This window comes from Andrographis paniculata, unplaced genomic scaffold (genome assembly GCF_009805555.1).
Source record: "Andrographis paniculata isolate CXL003 unplaced genomic scaffold, ASM980555v1 Contig64END, whole genome shotgun sequence".
Taxonomy (NCBI): Eukaryota; Viridiplantae; Streptophyta; class Magnoliopsida; order Lamiales; family Acanthaceae; genus Andrographis; species Andrographis paniculata.
Window position 1 is genome coordinate 2,695,398 of NW_026137600.1, and position 23,492 is coordinate 2,718,889.

Consider the following 23,492-nt stretch of genomic DNA (forward strand, 5'->3'; position numbering starts at 1 on the left):
ACACCCCTAATATAATATTTCTTCCCATATTTTACTACAATATTCTATATTATATTTTATTCTTTCCATATAACACAATTAATTTATAAAGTTTGAGTATCTTCAATAATTAAAAAAATAAAACAAAAAAAAAAAGAAAAATCATACAATAATTAACCTTATTTAATTCTCTCTTCTTCCCCCACCGTCTCATAGTCCCAAGATCCTCTTGCTTGTCTCGCGCCCCAAAAACCCTCCCGTTGTCTTGTCGTCAAAAAGTCGCCAAAGGTCAACCACCCCCACCCTCATATCCTTCTACACCGCGAATCGAGATCCCTCACCTCCTGATTCCGACGCCATCGGTGTCATCCGTGAAATTGTCCATTGATGTCGTGTTTTCTCACTGTCTAAATTCGATTTTCCACTCCGTGCAAATTCAATTTTCAATTTCATTGTCTCCATCGATCTCTTAGACCATTTCAATGGCTGGAATATAGAGAGATATTGAGAAGACGACAAAGTCCATCACGAAAATCACATTCACAAAATTTTCATATGTGTCGAAGAAGGTGATCGACATAAAAAAACCAGAAGCTTTTTCATCTAAATGGCGATTCCTTGAGGTAATACATTATGAAAACTGTTTTAAAGGGTTATTATTTGTGGATCCAATGACTATGAGTGTAGAACACATTTTTAAAATATTGAGTTATTAAGATGTCAATCGAGATGGTTTCATATTTTCTAATAGAGAAGATTAATGTGTACTGACCAATAAGAAATTTGCTATGGTGTATATATTGTCACGTGTGTATAAAAATTATGTTAAAAATTTATCTAAATTTAACGAGATGATGTTTTTTTTGTGCAAAATTATGTATATAGCATTCAAATATGATATTGTATTATTATGTTAATTTCACTAATTTTTTCTCTTCTTATTGCACCAATATTAGATGTATTGCAACGCTCGGGATTATTTTTCGACATTTTCTACATTTGAATTCGAACAGAAAACTCCTGATATGAGCATACTCACAATAAATTTTGTATGGAATGTCAGGGCTTGAAAAAGTTGCAGTCGTCTAGTCATAATAGTCTACATGAGTAGATGATATTGTTATATAATACGATGTATTCAACAATGTAATATACTTTTGAAAATATCGAGATATACTATATTACCAGTATGAAAATGATGCCATTGCTAAGACTATGCTACATGTTACAAGTTATCAATTTTATTTACAGAAAATATTTCATAATAATAAGTTTATTCGATTTTTTGGGCTAAATATTTTTTGAAAAATATAAATATTTGTATATAATCATGAGTGAATTTTATAGTATGTTAATTAATAAATTAAATTTTTATAAATTACAATGATAAATTGATGTTTTAATTTATTTATGGATATAATAAGTATGGTTAAATTTCATATTTCCAAAGCTATGACTATAGATTTTCAAAAAAAATTTGTGAAACTTGATTTAGAGGTCAAATTTTATGAAAATTTTGAAAATAAAAAATATAAAACAAAGTTTAAAAATTCTAATAAATGATTATTTTTAATATCTTTTAATATGACAGTCGTAAAGTTTGTAAGAATGAGAAGTAAGAATAAGTATAGAATCTGACAATTTTTTTTTTTTTTTTTATGTGTTTTGAAAATGATTATGAATGAAAATTGAATATATTTGCCACCTTCTAAAATACAAGAGATGAAATGTTGGACATTTATTATCGAAATGCTCTCTTATGTTGTCTAAGATAATATTTTTAGAATACGTATATGATATGGTAAAATAAAATATCTAAAAATTTACTTTCGAAACGAAATTTATCGGAATTCAATATTCTCTGAATGAAATCCTCATTTCTATCATTTTGAAAGATGTCATTTTTTTTTTTCAATTCAATCCATAGCGTTGAACAATGCTAATTTGTTTTTGATGATTTTATACTTCGATTGAATGAGATGGAGAGGAAAAAAATTCTATTATTTAAAATGATTTACCCTACAAAATAAAAAGTAATCTATATATTGATGACAAAATAATAATTTTACCCCTTAAATTAATATGAATCATTAATATATTTTATGATTAAATAATAGTAATTAATTCAGCTTGTGGTGCCCGAACCGAGATATATATATATACTAGAACCCGCTTTTGCGCGGTATACCGCGCGACTATTCTGTAATGCAATCTGTTACGCACAAAAAATAATAATAAAAATAAGGGTAGCAGGATCTTAGAGGAAGTTATGCACGAAGTCAGGTGGAAAAGAAGTAAATTTTGCGTTCAGGTCGGTTGGTCCGCTGTGGGATAGTCAAGTCGGTTGGTCTTCGGTAGGTTCGGCAAGTGGGAAGGTCTGCGGTCGGATAGTCAGGTCGGTTGGTTAGGGGGTCGGATGGTCCATAGGTCGGAAAGTTTGTAGGTCGGACGGTTTGCGGTTGTATAGTGAGGTCGGTCGGTTGGCGGGTCGGATGGTCTATATATCGGAAAGTCTGAAAGTCGGTTGGTAAGCATGTTGGACAGGCAGGTCGGTTAGTTAGCAATCGGGTAAGCGGGTCGGATGGGATGGGATCTGATAAGCAAGTCGGTTGGTACGTAGTCAGAACAAGATAAGTCGGGTGCCCACTAAGTGAACAGTAGTTTGGTCTCTTGGTGGGGGCGGCGAAGGAGTCTTTTTTTTGTCTTTTGGTCCTATTTTCGGATTTTACCTTTTGTTTGTTGAAAAAATACATTAACACTTATATGTACCTTACAGTGTTTAGAGATTCCTAATATAATTAATCAAATTTAAGGATATTTCCATATCTTTGAATTTTATTTTTTGTTTGTTGAAAAAATACATCAACACAATCGAATTATGAATTTATAGTAATAAGAAATTTGATAAATATATGTAGCCGATAGATATTCAAAATGTTGTATGTACACATCGGATAGTAATATTACAAAAAGGTAGGTAGTTTAGTAGTTGGATGTAGTACAAAACAAAAGATGTTGTAGAAAAGCTTGACAACTATTTTTTGGATTCTTTCGGTGGAGCGACAGAATTCTTGACCGTTGATGCTTGATCCTTTGATTTCTGATCATTGATAGATTCCAACTCATTGAACAGTGGAAGCAAGTTCTTTGCATAGTTACCTAAATAATGTTTTTTGTATAAGTATAGTTGAAACTATGAAATTGGAGTTATGTTTATTATTTTATATTGTTAGGATGATATATTGTTGTTCTTACCAGGAACAGATGATTCTAAGGTAGCAGTTGTGCAGGTTGCCTTCTCCTGCATTTCAGGTGTTATCCCAGTGTGTTTGGGTACAATAGGGTGGTTCTTTGACAATGTTTCTTCGGCAGCAATTTCCTTATCTGTACATGAATTTTATTTGTTATATAAAATGAGTGGTATATGATTACACCCTATGATAGTCATAGTTGTTTTCATGATAATGTAATGTACCTTTGTTTTCTTTGGAAGCAGACATAAGTGTGTAAGTATGTGTTTCTGTTTGGGATGGTGCGGCGGCCTTTTTCTTTATGTGAAAGAGGTATGATTGGTTTTCAAGTTCTTGATTGCGCAGATTGCATAGTGAAATGATTTCCTGTGTAATATATATATATAATGAGACAGTATAGTACTTTGATGAAATATTTAAAGTTTTACCTGTTGTCCTAGTTCATTTGACTCTGGTATGTCAAAGTTCAGAATTTGTTGCGCTATATTGTCATAAGCAACGCAGGTAATTGATCCTGTCTGAGCAACAATCTGTAAGCGCAGAATTGACCTGTTTGTATATGTGTACTGTTACGTGTATATAAATATATATCAAATTTTAAATGTGTAAAAAGTAGAATGAGTAGTCTTTCTTACTTTTGCTCTGACGATTGGACAGATTTGCACCTTAAACAAAAAAACTGCCGTGCTGTTGGTGCTGGAGTTGATGTGTAACACTTATCGCAGGCGTTGTAGTGGAGTTGCACTTTCTTATCCACTTTGATTGACAAACATCCATTGATTTTGTACTCACCTTGCTATATCAGGCAAGTTTTTGATTACTTTATTATGTTTTATTTGTATATATACAAATATACATTATAAATAACTCACGCGAGTAGATTGTGACATGGTTGCAATTGTTGAGAGAGTTACTACAGCTAGCGGGCTTCCTTCGGCTGTGTTGAAGTATGGTTTTTTGATTACGAGTTCGTCAATGCATACCTTATTATTGAGTTTCCTGTGATGTAAAGTGTTTTGAATTAAAATGAAATTTGTAATTGATTTTCAATGGGAGTGTAGTGTTGTGATATGAAAAATATAAAATATTGATTTGATATAGAAAAGAATACCAGCTCAATAGATTGTCAGCTTCAGGATATGGAGGATCAACAATAAAATTTGCCATGGAAATTGCAGACAACGAAATTCCTTCACATACGAATATAGAATCAAATGAAGTGAAATGGTCATTAGGTGGACTACGATACAAGTATTGACAATAATTTATATGTGTTCAGTCAAATACGGTTGATGCATAAACTACCTGCATATAGTGTTGCTTTCAGGTGGAGGGCCGCAATGATAGGTCTTTCCTTCACAATGGATGTGAAGTATTTTCCTTCAGCGTCCACCAATTCATTCCATAAGGTCAGTCTTGTCGGTAGCAATCTATTATGATGAAAATTAATGGAGAAAACTGTGTGAAGAACATATGCTACTTTAATTTGGTAAATTTAGTGTACTATTAAAAGATGTCGAATAGAAATGGAAGCTGATAAAAATTTAGTATATTTATTTAAAAATATAGTTGACAGGCATAATTATTGACATAACTTCTTTTAGAAGAAATAAATTGTGATTAAAGATGAATACATACACTGATGTGAAAAAGGTGATAAAAATATAATGATACCAAAATAACTGTACTTGAATCTATGCTTACTCCTCAGTTACGATTACAATCTCTTGAACACGATCTCCTATAATGTTGGAAGAGGTCGGTTGTTGACGTTTGTTTCTTTGCTTTTGTTCTGCAACATCTATCAGTACACCGACCACATCTGTTTGATATGTATCATATATTAGGTATAAATGCAAAAATATGGACAAGCAAATGAATTAAAGCATAAACATAATAGGAGTTATACCGATGTACTCATTTGTTGCTAGGCAATCAACAATGCATGAGAGCTTTTTGAAAGATGGCTTTCCAGTTAGAGAAGATATGGGATCAGATTCAACAGGGACGATGCTGCAGTGTTTGTTGAGATAGAGCTGGATTTCAGAGTTGAAGTTTGGTAGATCCGTCTTGTACTCTTTGCCTTGTTTAGCAAATATCTCGTAGGTCTTAAAGAGTTTTAAACAATGATCATATGCTTCCATGTCCGCAGAAAAGGCACACGTCATGAGTTTGGTGCCCTACAAAATAAGTAAATAAGATAGTTAACCCCGAAAAAACTAATTAGTAATGTAGAAAATTAATGTATCAATTTTCTTCTACTATAAAATAACTAATAGTAAATTATAAGCATAGTAAATATGATTAATTTTAAATTTTATTCCATATTAAATAAAGTATATTAAATGTAAAATTTAGATAGTAGTACATAAATTCAATCAATTATTTTTATAAGCAGGATTGTTTGAATACCTGTGTGTCAACAAAGACGTATCGTCTGTAGGGCTTTCCACTGGTCTTGGCTGTTCTGATAGCGGACATCTCTACGAGTAACGCACGGACTGTCCAGTTTCTATTTTCCATGGTTAAATCAGTTATGGGTGTTATGTGGTTGGCCATTGGCTTGTAGTGATTAGCAGTAAGGAGAATTGATGGAAGAGTGATGAAATGTGTGAAAAAGAAAAGCTAAGGAAGAATGTAGCACGTATTGAAAGTGAATCTTGTCTTTATAATTAAATGGATGTTGTTGGCGTGTTGCTTTGTTAGAGTGGTTGCTGTGTTAGAGTGGTAACTTTTATGTAAGAAGTGATAGAAGTTAGTGAGTGACACGTTTTTTCATGTAAGAAGTGATAGAGGTTAGTGAGTGGCAGACTCTATGTGTTTATTTTTGTCGGGTAGATTGGCTCTGGTAGATATAGTTACGTATGTAGATTAACTTTGTAGCTGAATTCAAGGTAAGGGATGTGATTGCAGTTAGTATTTTTGTAAATTGTGTGTTTATTTAAATGGTTGGTTGTATGAGAGTCTGTTTTTTTGGGTATTCATTATCATAAATGCATTACTTTTTTTCTATTTGAACCATTATTATTATTATTATTATTCTTGTTGGGCGGAAAAAATAATAATAATAATAATTAATAACCGTAGTACGGTTTTGGATGGGTCTGAATATAAGCTAAACGGCTCAGAGGTCTGTTGAAAGAGGAAGTCTGGCGAAGATGGAGATGGAATGTTACGCAGTCGGATAGGCAAGTCAGTTGGTTTGGAGTCTGACAAAAGGAAGTTGGTCCGTTGGTCTGTAGTTTGACGAACACAAATGGACTATTTTTAGTTGAAGAGGAAGTATTAATTAAAGATGTAATATAAGGCTAACTCTACAGTTCCAAATTAATGCATGCTGAATTTCTACTCTTTCTTTTTATTTTTAAAAATATATATATATATATTTTATCAATTATTATTTTATTCATCCAAATTCCAAGGGACATGTCACCTAATAACTCATTAAACTCCATTGGGACAAAATTTAATCATCTTCTATTTTATTTATTTTTTAAAGAAAAATAAAAGTAAATCAATTAAAAGTTTCTTTCTCCCCTTTAAACAAACATCATGGCTATGTAAAATAAAATACTAATATTATTAATTAATCCCATCAATCAACAATCACCAAATTAACATTCTTCAACTATAGTTAATTATGTACTTCTAGAATATATTAATTAGGGCATAACTTAGGCATGCATTGGGCCCACATATTCAAATATATTAAATTCAAGTACCATACAATTAATAAATATATATAAATATGTATACTATGAACATTGATTGTAAACTTGTGACCGTAAAGTAATCAGTTCAAATGTCGATACTTTCAGACTGGGAATTCCTACATTATATATATATATTAATATGAGGGGAAATATTAAGGAAAGATAAATATAATATTCGTTTAAATAAGTATTCTAGTTTTTAAGTTAGGTGAATATATTTGTATTACAAGGAGAGAAGCGCCCGTAAAGCAGTTTTTAGATCGGCCCATTTGAGTTCTGACTTGATGGCACGACGACGTTGGTATGCTTCTTGGTGTCTCTGGACGAGTCTCATTTGAATCGCTGCCTGAAGTTGGTCGCAAAGACTGGCTTGGTTAAGGCAATGTGTTTCAACCAGACGACTTCCCTCTTGTATGCTATCATCTATGGCTTCCAATCGTTCTTGAAGTCGTCGTAGTTCTTCAGTCTTTTGAGCGATTTCAGTAGCTAATGTTTGTCTCTCCTGCGTGAGCTCGTCTAGTCGGGCCCTAGTCTCGCTAAGATCTTGGTTAGCCTTCTTCAAATCTGCTTCGATATTATTAGGATCTGCTGCCGGACGAGAGGAGGTCGCTTCGGATAATGGGGGTCGGATCAGAGGAAGTTCAGCTTGAAGTTCAGTGATCCTGGCCATCATCCGATCGAGAACTGGTGAAGCTCCCGACTCCAGGGCAGGTTGAACCAATAGGGATATTGCGACTTGGACTAACGCCGAAAGGTCAGCCAGTTCTAAGTCGGCAAAGTCCGAATTGGCGCATCGTTCCACAATGGTTCTGACGTGTGTCGGGAGATTTATTCGGGTCAAAATGTTCATCTCCTGAGCAGCCTGAACCAGAATGAGATTAGCAAGCTAAAAGACATGGCAAAATTGTTTAAGGAATAACGGCGGAAGGTTACTTGATCCAGGGCAGTTGTAGCCTCGGAAGGGGCCATAAGTTGGAAATTTGAGGGGTTGACTGGTCGGGTAATCGGACCAGCAACTGATTCATCCCCTGGTGGAAGTTGTTGGGCGGCTGCTAAATCCATACCCTGAACAGAAGATAAAAGTTTTCGTCACCGTTGGATGGGCAAAAATAAAATCCGAAAATGGATGAGAAAGGGTACCAACCGGATTCAGCGGGGCAAAATTAACAGAAGCTTCACCCGATCTTGAGGAGGAAATTTCCTCTACTTCATCGGGTGGTTGGACTGGTTCGGGTTGGACTGGTTCGGGACCAACAATAGGAACCTCATCAACTTGCTGAACAAGCGGGTCGGGTAAAGCCACGACCTGGTCGGGGTCGGGCACTACCACATCTTCAATAGGAGCCTGGACCAAATATGTTTTAGGTATCATAAGTTTTATCAGGAGGATGTTGTTGAAGGAAGGTTTAGCGCTTACTTGTTGAGGTTCCGCAACTTGGTCGGGGAGGACAACAAGTTGGTCGGGCATCACCGCAACGATATCCGACGTTGGGGGAGGAGGTACCCTGCCCATCGATTCGCCTGGTCGGTGTGCCTACAATAAAAGGTTCGAAGTTGTTGTTTAAAATTAATATATTTTGTTGGTCTCTAAGGAATGTCAGAAACTATCTTTTACCTCTGATTGTCTGTGGGTCGGTTGTGTGGTAATCGGGACTATGGCTAGTCGATCGGTGGTCCGGACCATAGATGATTGTTCTATGATCGGGACGGCTGTCGATCGGGATGAAGATAAATTGATGGGAACTTGTGGTTCGGGCGATTGTTGGTGGGTCGGTTGAGACGTGGTAGGGCCAGTGGTCGGGAGCATTGAAGGATCTTCTGAAGTAGACATATTAGAGTTACAAACGGGCAGCATGAAAATAACATAAGGAAAGGAACAAAAACTTACCAAATTGTTGCCTTAGATACTTTGGCATCCCGCTAGTATCTATTGGCAGAGAAGCCAGATATTTGTCGATGGCCTGCCTATCGATAGCAGGAGTGGCCTTTGCTTTTTGTCTTTTTGCTCCCGACCCAACTGCCGTAGGGTCTGGCCTTTTCCTTCCTCTGACTGCCAGTCGGGCGGAGCCAAGAGCCAGAGCTGGGGGTGGAGCAAGTCTCCCGACCAATTGGTCAGTCGAAGGGGCAAGTAAAGACCAGGTGGTCGACCACCAGGAAGGGAAATCTTCGGTTGTCGAAGGTTTTGGGCAGAACGGGAGATATGAATTTGAGGTGATGTAGGTGGTGAGTTGAGAAATATAGGTCGGGATGAGTTCGGGAATCACCAGACCCTCGGGGCTTTGAAATATGAGGTGAGGACTGGCTAATGGCCCTGGTATGCCCTGGCAGCAACCAAATTGCCTCGACAAAAATTGAGGTTGGTAATTGTAAGTGAAAAATGTTCTACGATTCTTCTTGTCCGACCTTCTGCTAGAAAACAAAGATCGGGGTTTTATTGCGGCGTCCCAGGAAAAAATAAAGGTCGGGTGAGGGAGAGGATCTGGGCGAGTTAAAGGATAGGTAGGGTCGGGATAAAGGAAGAAAAGATCGGTCGAATATTGTATTAAGGTTGTATATACAAAAAACCGGGAATTGTTCCGATCTTCGGTCAAAATTTGGGTTATTATAGAGTCGGAGGATTTTAGACAGGAAGAGTTCGGGGTTAATCTGGCTAAGGCATAGCCAATAGACCTATAAGGGTTAGGAGAAATTGGGAGGCGACCAAAAAATGCAGAGGGGAAGTATAGACGGAACCACAGTTCCAGGAACCAAAATGGTCCTGAGGCTGCAGTATCCGCCTTTTTGATATCTGTAAGACGGGAACTTACTCGGAATAAACCTTCAAAGAGGTTGGCTAGAAATAAGGTCCCTAAAGAACAGAAATGACCACATGCTAGATAAATGGCTAGGTCAATATGAGTTGAAAGGACAAGTTTAGAAGGGGAGAGAATGATATATCTGTGAAAGATAAGAAGAAAGAAATGTAAGCTCAACATTCAAACTTTGTGTATATCAAAGAGGTTTAAAAATGGGGAAGAAAATATACCTGCAGAGCCAGAAGAGGAGGAAAGCAGTATGTTCCAACTCGGAAACAGGGGTATCCTCCTTACCCTGATATTTATTGACAAAGTATGTCCACCCTCTTTCTCTTTCAGGCAGTTTGGCCAGAGCCCAACCTTGATGGTTGGGGGGAAGTTCTTGATTCCCGAGAGAAACCAGAACGGGGTCCTCTCCAGTGATCGGCAAATGTGCGATCACTGCTACATCCATTAGGGTTGGACCCATTGGACCTGAAGGGAGGAAAAAGGCACCTGTTTGCGAATGCCAAAAAGCCGCCATGGCCATCAAAACCTTGTCATGGAGGTAGAGGGGTTGCGTCGAAAGGAGAATAGCTTTATCGATCCCTTGGGCTTTCCATTGATTTTCAAAATGTGGAAGGAGCCTCGCGTACCATTTCCGGTAAGCATCTTTTGGGTCGGTCAAGTGAGTCTTGATGCTATCTAGAAGGCGTTCCGGTTTGAACGCTTCATTGTTCACGGTAATGGGAGAAACTTGAACAATGACTGAAGTCATACGCTCAGCATCGGGAGTGGTAGTGCAGTAAGGGCGGATTGTAGGGGTAAGAACTTTGGAAGATACAAGGGGTATTGAGGGTTCGGTTCCGTCAAAAGGGAGTGCAGGAACGTATTGGTTAGCCATTTACGCGAGGGTAAGAAAAGGTTGAAGGAGAAAACGAAGGAGGGAAACGAAGGAGGGAGTTATACGAGTGCAGAAAGGGTTTCAGAATTGTGAATGTGTAAGTTTGAGAAGTTGAAGTGGGGTTTAACATAAACCCTTTGATTTGACGCAGCGCAGTGCAATGATCATATTGTAACCCTAAAACGTCACGTCTTCCGTAGTTCGAGGAGTGACGTTTCGGCGGGAGGAGGCAATTTGTTGAGCAGAAAATAATGGATAGGTTTTAGGAAATGGGCCTGGCAAGATTAGGTCATCCGAAATGTCCAATGGGCTTTTGAAAGTCCGAATATAATTTGCAGTAACCAGGTTGGATGAGTTTTGAATTTGTCCAAAACCGGTCGTGTGAATCCCCTAGGTCCGGCGAATGAGGAGATTGGACTCGCTCGGGACCAAATAGTTCGCACGTCTAAATCGGACGTAATCAGGTCGGAATCCGAGGGTCAGATTGAAGAAAGTAGGACGGTTGATAAGATTGGACCTGGTCAGGACCAAATAGATTGGATATAGAAGTCGGACTTAGTCGGGACAAATTCCAAATGGTCGGTCATAGGAAGGTTAGGTATTCAAAAATAGTTATCCTATAGGTCGGGTAAAATGCAATTTCTGGCAGTGGGGGGTAGTTTCGACTGGTGAGCGGTTTTTAAAATCGGACGTGACGTGATGGTTCTCGTATGTGTCGATAGAAGAGGATTTTTTGGGGAGTTAATAGCGGTTATGGTAACCGACCGGATAGCGGTTCGAACCGTATCTTCAAGGGGTTATTTAAATATTCTGTACGGTAAGGAGAGGGCATCTTCAAACGACATCAAATTCAAGAGAATTGCTTTTGGGGATCACCACTTTATTTTCCAGTCTATAGTTTTAATTTTTCTTATTTTATTTATGTATCCTACAGTGTTTAGAGATTCCTAATCTCAGGCAGTAATTATATCAAATTCGAAGATAACTTCCTATTTTCGGATTTTATTTTTTATTGTTAAAAAAAAAGCATCAACAGGTATATTAAATAATATAACTGTTGACGCAGTTTTTCAACAACAAAAAGTAAAATTGGAAAATAGAGAAATATCTCCCTGAGATTAGGGCTTTCTAAGTAATGTAGAATACTAAAATTGTTACATATGAAAATTTTATTTATGTTAAAAAGCTTAGGATAAAAAGAAAAATGTGTGTACGAATACACTTGATGAAACTGGCGGAGGGGCCCTGTTGGAAACTCAGGAATAGTAGAGATATATTTCTAATGGAATTGCGGGTCGGACAGGTCCTCAGGTCGAGAGGTTCACAAGGCGGAAGGTCCTCACGTCGGGAGGTCCGGAAGTCGGGAAGTTCGGAGGTCGGAAAATCCCCACGTCGGGACGTTTGGAGGTCGGAATGTCTTCCGGTCGGGAGGTCATCCGGTCTGGAGATACGCAGGCCTGAGCTCTGCAACTCCGTAAGTGCTCAGGTCGGAAGATCCCACGTCTTGAGGTCCCCAGGTCGGGAAATCCTGCGGTCCGACGGTCGTCGGGACGGTAAGTCCGTAGGTGGGAAGGTCATCAGGTCGGGAATTACTGAGGTCGGGGAGTTTGTAAGTCAGTTGGCTTGCAGTTGGATCAATAAAGCGGAAAGTCTGCGGTCGGTCCAGAGAGTTAGATATTGAAGAAAGTGAGAATGACAATGTGGTCGGATGAGGACACGTGTGAACACGAGAAGTGTTGGCTGACCAAGGAACTGTGGGCCCCTACACAGGGCAACCGATTGCGGTCCCGGCTACTGAGCAACCGACCAGCTTTATTTGTCCTATCTCCTTAGATGGGCAGACTGTCCTCTACACAAACCTCTGCGTCTGTCTATACTTCTTCCTTGCCCGACCTTCCTCTTCATAGACATCTGCGGCTGTTCGACATTTTTTTTCCGGACTTTTGGGCCATTCGGTTTATATCCTGACCGATCCAGCATCCTACTGCCATTATTTATTACTATTATTATTTTTTTTTTATGCTCAATAATAATTATATTTTATATTTCTTCTCTATAATTTTTATTTTACTTTTTATTTATATTATCTTATATAAAGATATTGGATAATATAATATTGTTCATTATATATTGTTTGAAATTAAATTTATATATTTATTAATTGAGTACAAATTTCAATGATAGATTCAATTAAAATTAATTTTGTATTTTATATTTTTATTTTTATTTTATTTCAATAGTTGAATAATAAATATAGTTAATTATTTTAATTATTGTCAAATAAAAATTAACATTTAAATCTACATGTATGATATAATACTATTTTAGAAATAGTTATGATTAATAGTTGATTAATTCATTTCTAAATATTTTAATTATGTATGCACTCGTGCATAGCACGACTTGAAATGGTAGTTATTTTAATTATTATCACGTTATTATTTTGTTATGGTTAATTATTATCTCTAAGTTGGTCAATTGATTTTGGTTTTGGATTGTAAATGTTTTCTGTTATTAGTATTTGTTAGGGTATTGAGTGGTAAATGCTTGCTTATTGAATAGGAAAGTGGTGATTATCTACTTTAAGACTTATTCAGGGCAACATACCTTGCATTAGGGAATAGGCACACGAGCGAAACTTTCTATGTTGAAAAACATAACAGGTTATAATCTTTTCTTCAGTCGGATTCTACTTGTTCAAAAATGACGAAATTGTTGCATAAAAATCGTTAAAAAACTTTGACACACTGAGCGGGGATAAAAAACACATAGACGCAGAGGTGATAACACAGTATATAAAAACAAAGATATCAGTTGTAATCATTCAATATTAATCTTAACAAGGATGAAGCTGATGAGATAATGCATGTTTCATCATTATGAAAGTGATGTTGCACTAAAAATCTTGCCCCCAGAATTTTTGGAGTTGCAGCTGTAGAATCGATTTTATTCTATCATACAAAAATCATGTTGAGATGAAATGGTTCTAGGCATTAAGACCACATTAGACTTTGTTGTATACCAAATAAGTCTGGACTAAATTAATGTAAGGCTGTAATGGAACAGCATATGCATCATATATGTAAATAAAAGTTTTCTGTCGTTAAGTATATGTATTCCAGTTTAGCAAAGAGTATGTTGTTGGCAGCAAGAATCTTCTGCCTGAAATCCGGTACTGTAGGCAGTTATCTCCCATTAATCTAGAGATTAGTGCTGGCAAACAACAATGGTAATATATCCACATACTTGATCTCTAAACCATTAATGGACTTTGAAACATCTATGGCTGTGTATATGGATTGATTCATTCCCAGCATTTCCTGTACAACATTGTCCAATAGCAGGTGATAAGCAGGACATTTACAAAGAAGATTAGCTTAGGAAGATTGAAATATAATTTCCATATTGCTAAATAAATCAATACATAACACAATATAAAAAAAAATGTTTACTGTATAGTCATTTGAAAGCAAACATAGTGCATAAATTATTGATTGTTAACATTAAGGGGAACAATCTCGTTACGAAGGGAAATTGGAATCACGATAAAAAATGTCATGTAATGACAAGTTTGATCACCACTACAATACGAATTTAGATTGAAACTATTGTTGATTTCTTTGATAAATTACCGGTTGATACTTTATCTTAGCAGGATCTTCGATGCTCAATTCTGATCTTAGATGTTCGAAAATGTTTGGATCAAAGCTGAAGAATTAAATAGAAGATCATTACCTAATTTGAAACGCAATAATATAATATAAACTGCAATGAATGTCCAACGTAGTTATGAACACTGGATTCTTTAGTTTCAAATAGCTTCTGAAAGCGCATGCCATCTCCTACTTTGGTGTGGTATATAGCCTTCACATATTTTGTCAGAGGTATAACAAACTCAAAGTGTTGACATCTGACAACAAATAGGAGAGCAATCTATAAGAGATAATATACGTACATAAGGTGCAGATGATAGAAAGTCAGTTTACATATATGCTACATGAAAAAACCATAGATGCATAACAATATAAATAGCTAAAAATCAGCTTGCATCAAACAGTAGGAAAATGCAGGACTGAAAATTCTGACAGAAATAGAAGATTCATGAATAAATAAATGCAGCATAACTGTAACTCACACTAACAAAATTAAGTGTATCATAAAAATATTAGAGAACTTACCATGTTTGATTTAAGCCTCCATAAAAATATAATCCATGAAAAATCACCCGAAACAAACTAAAGATGGCATGAGATGTGACCAAAAAAGGTAAAAACTGAATAAAAAAGAAATAGATTGTTGACAATAATGTGGGAGTAAGGGTAGCAGGTGGGCTCTTATGGATGCGGACTATGTGGGATTTGGAAGTGGAGGTATATTAATGCCAGCCAATTGTAAAAGCTTCTTGTAAACTATGTTTCTCGTCCAAGAACAATGCATTCCAGTGTTGATGTCTGAAGGAATGAGGACATGCAAAGAGTCAAAAGATTTTGCTCATGATAGTGCAACATATAGTTGGCCATGCATAAATACCGGTTGTTTCATGTACACTCCAACAACGTCTAATGTCTGCCCTTGTGATTTGTTAATGGTCATTGAGAAGCACAACTTCACTGGAAATTGAGTACGTATGAACTCAACAGAGCATTCATGTATATTGTTAGGCTTTAAAGGTATTCGTGGTATGAAGCATAAAGTTCCTTTTTGCGGGCCAGTTGCAATCTCTGCTTGTAAGAGATTGCGTGTAATTTGCTTGCAAACAAGCCGTGTACCATTTGAAAGGCCATTTGTGGGGTCTAAGTTACGCAATAGCATTATTGGTGCACCTGTCTTCAAAACTAATCTATGAGGTGGCATACCATTAGGTGTCAAAGTATTTAGGTAATCTTCATAATGTGCTTGTTGTGATGGATCTTTAGTTACATCTCTTGCAATTAGTACGATTGGTTCTCCAAACATGCTTTCAATTATTTGATTGTTAATAGTATCAACTGTCTCGTTGGTTGGTGTCAATATAGATCTACCAATTAATGCAGCAGAGGAACTTGGATGGAGTAAATTGTGTGGGTAGATCTTGTCAATTAGTTGCAACAAGTCATTATTTTCAGAGGTAATCAATGAAGTTGTTGGGATCTGAATCTCTCCTTTGTTGTTATTTACACAAGAGTTGTTCCCTACTTCCTCAATAAATGCTGCAAATGATTTATCGTTTTGTGCTCGCATGTTGACAGTTAAGTGAAACTTATCTGCATGTGTAAATAGAGGAGACGATACACAACTTGCTTCGATGTACTGGTCCTTTGTTCCGTCTCTTATGACAGGAGTAATTTGACGGAAATCCCCCCCGAAGATTATAACTTTACCACCAAAACTGATGTTGTTATCCATAATATCTCTCATAGTAATGTCAAAAGCCTCAATTAGTTCACGTCTTGCCATTGAAATTTCATCCCAAATAATTAGGTCGGTATGTCGTAACTCATTTGCTAAGGTAGACTGTTTGCTTATCTGACAAGTCTTATGCTCATTAATATCCAATGGCAATTTGAATTTTGAGTGGGCAGTTTGACCATTAGGAAGGAGCGATGCAGCAACTCCAGATGTTGCTACAGCAATAGATTTAATGGTATGATCAGATGTGTATGACAAAATAGCAGTGTATAAGAAAGTTTTCCCAGTACCAGCTGGTCATCAACAAAACAGACATAAGGTTTCTTGTTATGCAGTTTCTCAATAATAGTGTTAAAGACGAACTGTTGTTGTAAATTAAGTTTGTCAATAATTCCTGGGAGTGTGACCAGGTTAAATTCTGCAGGCGATGGCTGTTGTAAAGTTATTTCAATTAGGCCATTTTCGGACTGTTCGGGCATGCATATTCCAAAGTCATGAATATGCATACCAAATGGTTCAAGGAATTTTTCTACAATTATGGCAGCAGCACGATCAATAGGAAAAAGTGGAAATGAAGACGAGATTGTGGTAATTGGGACACAATATTGTTTGAACATCTCCCATAGTTGTATAGGTTCAGATGGTGTACAAAAAACAAGTATGGTAGCAAATAATTGTGCAAAAGCATGGGGCATTTGAAAAAGTGCAGCTTCTCGCAAACAATCCACCAATGGAATATCACTCTCTAATAATCCTAACGCGACGCATGCATTTCTAAATGAATCATGTATAACACCATCAACTGTTCTTAAGTCCTCGTATGATACAGGAGCACGACGGTACTGCAAAAGAAGGCGAAGAAAATATCTTTCTTGGTCAGTTGGCCTTGCTGTAACAATCCTCCCTACTATTGAACCTTGTTTGCGAAAATTCCAATTATTATGTGCCTGATCCCATACGAAATGTTTTGGGAACTCTTTGTAAAGTAGATTAAGTGCCTTGGCATATGCGTTGGTTGCATTCATGACAAAGAATTCAGTAAGCATAGTTTTGTGGGCACGTGCATTTGTTACAACATCTTGTAAAGAGTCTGTTACTTTGAATGAAGTGTACTGAAAATTAGGTAAATGCAATTGCAGAGCAAGTACAGGAGGGTGCATATCTGTCAAGGGGAATGCAAAAATACGCCAACAAGCTTCAGGTGGAGCAACCCAACGGCCAGTTTGGAAATCAATAATCTCATCACGAGGTGTGTCGGGTGTTACCCGATCATGACCTTTATACACATATTTGTAGAGATATTTTACAAGTTTGACACTCGAGCATACTTCCAAGTTTATATGACAATCAAACTTAGCAAGTAAATATGGATTATATGGTACCACCCAACGGTTGTCCAAAGTACGTCCACGCACAATAACAAAAATGCCATTATTTTGTCTTTTATACTTAGGATATCCATTTGGAGTATGAATTGTTTCATCCACAAATTCCTTTGGGTAATGATTCTTACATTGTCCATCAACCATGCACACATTAGTTGGGTTTTGAGAGCCACAAGGACCATGCATCATATGTTTCAAGACGAGTTGCAATAAGTAGGGGTTTAAGTTACTATTAGGAAGTTCTGCAGATATAAATTTGTCGTAGCTTGTGGGGTTGTGTAATTTAAATTTTGGATACATGATAAGTAACATATGGGCATGTGGCAATCCTCTTTTTTGAAACTCAATGACATATGAATACGCCTGCACTTTACCTAGCAAGTGTTGTTTGAAAAGTTCGTTTTTTAGTTCTTCTAGTTTCATTCTAAACACACGAGCAACAATGTCAGGTCTATCAGTTGATAATTCAAATGGTTCTAAGAGTTCTTGAATCTCTGGCCATTGTGGATTACAAGTGATTGTAAGGAAAAAATCAGGCTTACCAAATTCTTGTACAAGAGCCATAGCATTCATATATCTTTGTTGCATGTCACGGGGACCACCAATGAAAGAAGATGGAAGGACAACTGGTTGTCCAATCATAGATAACGGTTCATGTTGGGATTGGTTAAAAGCGTCTAGAATACCCTGCATGGTGTCGTGACGGTGTTGTTTTTGCACTTGTTCAGACCTGAAAAAATCTAGCCTTTGAGTTTCTATTTTTATGTACTGGTCAGTTATATATTGTTGTAACAAACGACCAGTATGTAATAGTAAAGTAGGACTTGTAGGCCGTATTTGGAGGCGATATGCATAGTATTCTCTAATAGAGACATGACTCTTGTCCATCCGGCGTTTATTACGTCCTAATTGCATACTGTAATCTGAGGAGCTATTTATTGATAGGTCAACTTGTTCAGTATGAAACGACTCTGCTGATAAATTAGGTGTGGACTGTGTAGAGGAAGACGAAGATGTAGCAGAATTTTTTAGAATGCCGGGATACCAACCTGGCTGGCCAAAAGGATGGATCAATGGATATTGAACAGGATCATAGGCATAAGAATAATAATCAACCTTTTTCACAGAACCATCAACCGGATATACTTGTATGTCTCTAGATAATTGGGGACAATCTGAAGACCCATCTTGCCATATAATTGATATATCATCAACCCGTGGAAGATTATACACTCTTCGATCTAATCGATTGGAGGTTTTTAGAAATATTTTATAGTTATCAAGACAAGGCATTGTATACAATTGACGGAATAAACTTGCATAAGGGTTCAGATGAGACAACTCAATCAAGATTGTAACAATAGATGGATGTAAAGTAGGGTAATTACTCAAACGTGTGGCAAGCTCTTGTGTAGGATCATAGTAATAAAGTTGCAGGTTTCTCGGTACATTTGTTGAGGGAAGTAATGAGTTAATGAAATGGTGAATTGTATTGTTAACACGAAATATATATAAGTTGTGATCATTATTACATAAAGATACGTCATAGTGAACTCCTAATGTAGAGAAAGCAAAAGAGTTATTATAAGTTCTAACATAAGTACGAAAATGAGATGATAGTTCATGGCGATTAAGGAAAAGGTCTTGCAAAGGAGGTGGCATGTCCAATAGCAGTAAGGAAAACTTCCCACCAGCACAACATAGGGTTTTATGCTCACGGTGGAATAATAATGCACCACAGTAACGACATTTTGTCGGTTGGGGTGCTACCCAAGGCGACACATAAATGGCAGACAATCGTAGTAGTGGAGAGCATGCTGGCAAGATGAGTAAAGTTTCAATAGATACGAAGATACATAATAAATTAAGTAAAGTAACAACATTTAAAAATTTAATAAACTAAAAACCGAAAGTAGAAGACAGAATGTGCATACATGTTTGGTTAACCGGCTGACTATTAGTTGTTTGGTTAGCTGATCGGCGATCACATGTTTGTTGCCGACGTCTAATGCATTGCAATGACTGAGATTGTGTCATGGGCTGTAAAAAGTAGTTGTAGGTAGAAAACAAATAAATAATAAGAATTTGAGAAAAGTAAAAGACACAAAACGAAAAAAAAAAGTAAATAAGAAGGTTACTTATGCCCGACAAAGTAAATATAAATTGATAACAACATACAAGTTTTAATACCCAAATCAACTAATACATTAGCTTTACTTTTAAAGTCAACTATAGAAAATTAGTAAACATGTTTAATCCATTTTTTTCGTGGTAAAAACAAAACTTTCTCAAATAATTCAATAACAATGAGATATAAAGATAATTTCTTTTCACTATAAAATTTAACTGGGGAAAAACAAGCATGTTTAAACAGAAAATATACCTTTTTTTTGCACAAGATTACTCTATGTTTTGACCATTTCTTCCACAATCAAGAGCCCTGAATATGAAAATCAGAAATAACAAAGAGCAAATTTATCAACGCTATTGCCGAAGAAGTCGTAAAAATAAATATGCTACTCTAAGTCAAATAGTTTACATAGAATGCAATTTATAAGGTCAGAGAGCAATTCTTAGGGCCATTTGCATCATAACATATTGAAATATGACATCATAGTCCAGAAAAAATAGAACCAATTCTACCGTAAGCCTCGTATTCCAGCTGCCCGAAAGATCATGCAATAAGTTGTGGCTCTTTTTCTTCCCAAATTCAGTGGGTAAGAATTAAAACGTTGACAAAACAGAATAAAAATAGCCCTTCTTTTAAAAGACGCCAACAATAGCAGTAAGTAAATTCTACGGAAGCAAAAACGAGTCAAAACTTACACTAAAAGTGGTTGAGGCAGAGATCTGTACTTTCGATGGCGAATCAAAATTGCGCTTCCGGTTCACAACAACACAGATTACACACGGGAAAGCCCAACTGTTTAGGAAAACTACATTGTGATGAAGATGATGATACAGAAAGGCGTGGCTGGACGCCAAGAACGGCGGCCTGACCTGCGATTTCAGGAGGTAAGCGGAAGAGCAGAGCAAGTGGGTGTGTGAATAGACAGTTGTGAAGGGGTTGTCGATAAGCAAATCAGTACAGAGGTAGGTTGAAGGGCTAAATTGTTATTTTCGAAATAAGGGGCAAGATAGACATTTCAAGTGACACATCCGTACAAGCTCGTCTTTTGAAGCTAGTACAAACGGACGGGAAATTGTTATTTTGGAAACGAAGGACAGGATAGACTTTTCAGACGCTAAAAAATCAAATTTAAGGTGTTACGTACAAAAATAATAATAATAATAAAAATAATGGTAGCAGGGTCTTGAACGAAGGTAGGACCTGAAGTCGGGCAGAAAAGTAGAAAAATTTGCGCTCAGGTCGGGAAGTCCTCAGGTCGGGAGGTCCTCAAGACGGAGAGTGGTCAGGTCGGGACGTCCTCAAGACGGAAAGTGGTCAGGTCGGGAAGTCCTCAAGACAGAAAGTGGTCAGGTCGGAAAGTCCTCAGGTCGGGATTTCCTCAAGACGGAAAGTGGTCAGGTCGGGACATCCTCAAGACGGAAAGTGGTCAGGACGGGAAGTCCTTAGGTCGGGAAGTCCTCAGGTCGGGATTTCCTCAAGACGGAAAGTGGTCAGGTCGGGACGTCCTCAAGACGGAAAGTGGTCAGGAGGGGAAGTCCTTAGGTCGGGAAGTCCTCAAGACGGAAAGTGGTCAGGACGGGAAGTCCTTAGGTCGGGAAGTCCTCAAGACGGAAAGTGGTCAGGTCGGGACGTCCTCAAGACGGAAAGTGGTCAGGACGGGAAGTCCTTAGGTCGGGAAGTCCTCAAGACGGAAAGTGGTCAGGTCCGGAAGTCCTCAGGTCGGGACGGCCTCAGGTCGGGGGATGAGGGGCAGGATAGACTTTTCAAGTGGCAGACCCGTACAATCTCGTCTTTTCAAGCCAGTACAAGGGTAGGTTAAGGACTAAATTGTCATTTTTGAAATGAGGGGCAAGATAGACTTTTCAAGTGGCAGGTCCGTACAAAACTCGTATTAAACGTCTTTTCAAGCCAGTACAAGGGTAGGTGAAGGGCTAAATTGTCATTTTTGAAATGAGGGGCAAGATAGACTTTTCAAGTGGCAGATCCGTACAAAACTCGTATTTATATGATATAATATATTATAACCTATTAAATGGAAGTTTTGTACGTTTGCCACTTGAATTGACAATGTTACCCTTCAACCTATAAAAAATAAAAATATTTAGACGTTCGTCCTTCCCTCCACGAGATCGATGTCTAATCTTTTGCAAGCGACAGTCACCATACTACATCCTCTTCCAACAAAATCTGGCCTCTAGAATCAGCTGAAACTCTGCTGCCGATCTCTTCCCAACGAAATCCAGCCGTCAGATCTGAGCACATATGTCGGAAGAACTGCTGAAAACGGAGGCCGAATCGAAAACTTCTTTTAGCTTCAGCCCTCGCGATTGAACCCTATCCAATTGCCGAGGTCTTATCTCTCTGTTTGGCCCTCTCTTTCAATTTAGTGAAATACCAAGCATATTCTTAATTAGAAATATGTTGCAAGAGATTTGATAATTTGGAGACACTTGTGTTCTTAGCTAATTAAAATGTACTTTTCCTGTCTGCTTCTAATGGTGTTGGTTTCAATCAGTTAGTGATGAGTACGACCAAAATATTTATTGTTCTGGAACACATGACCGGGTGAGAGCTCTTCGACAAAATTGTAAGATTTAAATTTATTCCTTCACAAACCTAAATGTTGGACTTTCTTATCAAAGTTAATAGTTGTGAAATGTATCCAATTGTTTTAATTAAAAGCCTATGTGGATATTCTTTGGATTCTGTTTACATGTTAGTCGAAACTAATTTGTAATAATATATTTTTTTATAAGTAATGAAAAAGCCGTAGAATGAAGCGAGAAGATGACACGAGAAAGTATTTTCAGTAGCTTATTAATGTTGTTGATTGCCAATACTTACTTCTGACTGTCACAAGGCCTATGCTAATAGCGTTTGATCTGTATTTTTGTTATCATACATCAGATCTTTATATTTTTTGTGCAGTAAGTACAATAATTAATTATTAACATGGAAATTTAATGGCCGATTTTTTTTAGAAATTTTAGGAGATAAATATTTTTGTGTGATAAGTACAATATTTTATTATTAACAAAGAAATTCAAGTGGCCGGTTTCTAGGGAAATCCTTAGATGCCGATTCCAAATTTGGGATATTGAAAATTATATGCAGTGTGTGACTGGTAAAGGAAGATCGGCTGGCTGACATTTCACATACGAACAGCCATCGCCGATCAATCGTTATATCAAGTGAATGATTGTTAATCGAACTGATTTCATGGCTATTTTAAGGCCTTGGGCTGCAAAGAATTGACAATCCAAACAACAATTCATGATTCGTGTCTTGAATTGAACATATCTAATATGGTTGCAGGTTCTGGGCAGACCGAGTTACCTGTCTTCTCGGTGGAAAATTGCAAGCCAACTTTAACGTTGAGGTTGTTTTAGTTTAATTTTGTTGCATCAAACTTGTTTTACTTATGTATGTGTACAATTTTATACATTTTTTTATAGCACACAATACCGGCGCGGCATCACGTGGGCCGGGTTCGGGTTCTAGTATATATATAAGTATATAACCTATGTCCGGTGGTATGTATGCTTTCTTTTTAACAAATTCAAAGTGTGATAGTATTTAATTTATAAAAATAGTTGCCTTGAGTGAAAAAAATAAATAAAAATAAAATAAAACAAAAATACCCTTATGATTTATATTTATTTTTAAAATTTTATTAAGTGGCACTGTTTACTAAATTATTAATAGATTATTATATTATTTTAGGTATTTTTAATAATAGACACGTGTTCTCCGGCGTGCCATGCGAGTGCCACACAAACATCTCTAGCGCCGAAGAAACTAAATGTGCAAAAAATTTTCACTTACAAAACTATTTTAAGACATATTCTAGTTGCGAGATTAAAATAATAAAAGAATCTAATTACCGGACTAAAAAAAATACCCATAAGCAGGGGCGGAACAGAATCAGACAAAAAGGGAGGCTAATTTTTAAAATTTTCAAAAAAAA

The 23,492-nt window shown here is 36.9% G+C and overlaps 2 protein-coding genes and 2 long non-coding RNA genes across 8 annotated transcripts; all 4 read right to left on the reverse strand.

Moving 5' to 3' along the window:
• Positions 1–3,203: 3,203 nt before the first annotated feature.
• Positions 3,204–3,722, reverse strand: LOC127261892 (uncharacterized). Its single transcript, XR_007841008.1, has 3 exons — positions 3,659–3,722; positions 3,455–3,596; positions 3,204–3,363 (listed from the first exon to the last, which is right to left on the reverse strand). It is a non-coding gene; the product is annotated as an uncharacterized LOC127261892 (long non-coding RNA).
• Positions 3,723–4,207: 485 nt separating this feature from the next.
• Positions 4,208–5,205, reverse strand: LOC127261858 (uncharacterized). 3 transcript variants are annotated; one of them, XR_007841001.1, is made up of 4 exons: positions 5,140–5,205; positions 4,935–5,052; positions 4,342–4,660; positions 4,208–4,229 (listed from the first exon to the last, which is right to left on the reverse strand). It is a non-coding gene; the product is annotated as an uncharacterized LOC127261858 (long non-coding RNA). The 3 variants fall into 3 exon arrangements; XR_007841002.1 differs by lacking the exon at positions 5,140–5,205 and having other exon boundaries at positions 4,342–4,420; positions 4,536–4,660; positions 4,935–5,122; XR_007841000.1 differs by lacking the exons at positions 4,208–4,229; positions 5,140–5,205 and having other exon boundaries at positions 4,288–4,420; positions 4,536–4,660; positions 4,935–5,122.
• Positions 5,206–7,923: 2,718 nt separating this feature from the next.
• LOC127261877 (uncharacterized) lies at positions 7,924–8,744 on the reverse strand. 3 transcript variants are annotated; one of them, XM_051290304.1, is made up of 3 exons: positions 8,559–8,744; positions 8,379–8,477; positions 7,924–8,288 (listed from the first exon to the last, which is right to left on the reverse strand). In XM_051290304.1, exons 1-3 carry the CDS (start codon positions 8,625–8,627, stop codon positions 7,965–7,967), a joined length of 492 nt encoding a protein of 163 aa, XP_051146261.1. In that variant the 5' UTR covers positions 8,628–8,744; the 3' UTR covers positions 7,924–7,964. The 3 variants fall into 3 exon arrangements, with proteins under 3 accessions (XP_051146261.1, XP_051146260.1, XP_051146259.1); XM_051290303.1 differs by having other exon boundaries at positions 8,361–8,477; XM_051290302.1 differs by having other exon boundaries at positions 7,924–8,477.
• A 6,368-nt stretch (positions 8,745–15,112) lies between these two features.
• On the reverse strand, positions 15,113–18,087 carry LOC127261693 (uncharacterized). Its single transcript, XM_051289989.1, has 2 exons — positions 16,320–18,087; positions 15,113–16,224 (listed from the first exon to the last, which is right to left on the reverse strand). Exons 1-2 carry the CDS (start codon positions 18,085–18,087, stop codon positions 15,113–15,115), a joined length of 2,880 nt encoding a protein of 959 aa, XP_051145946.1.
• Between the last annotated feature and the right edge of the window lie 5,405 nt (positions 18,088–23,492).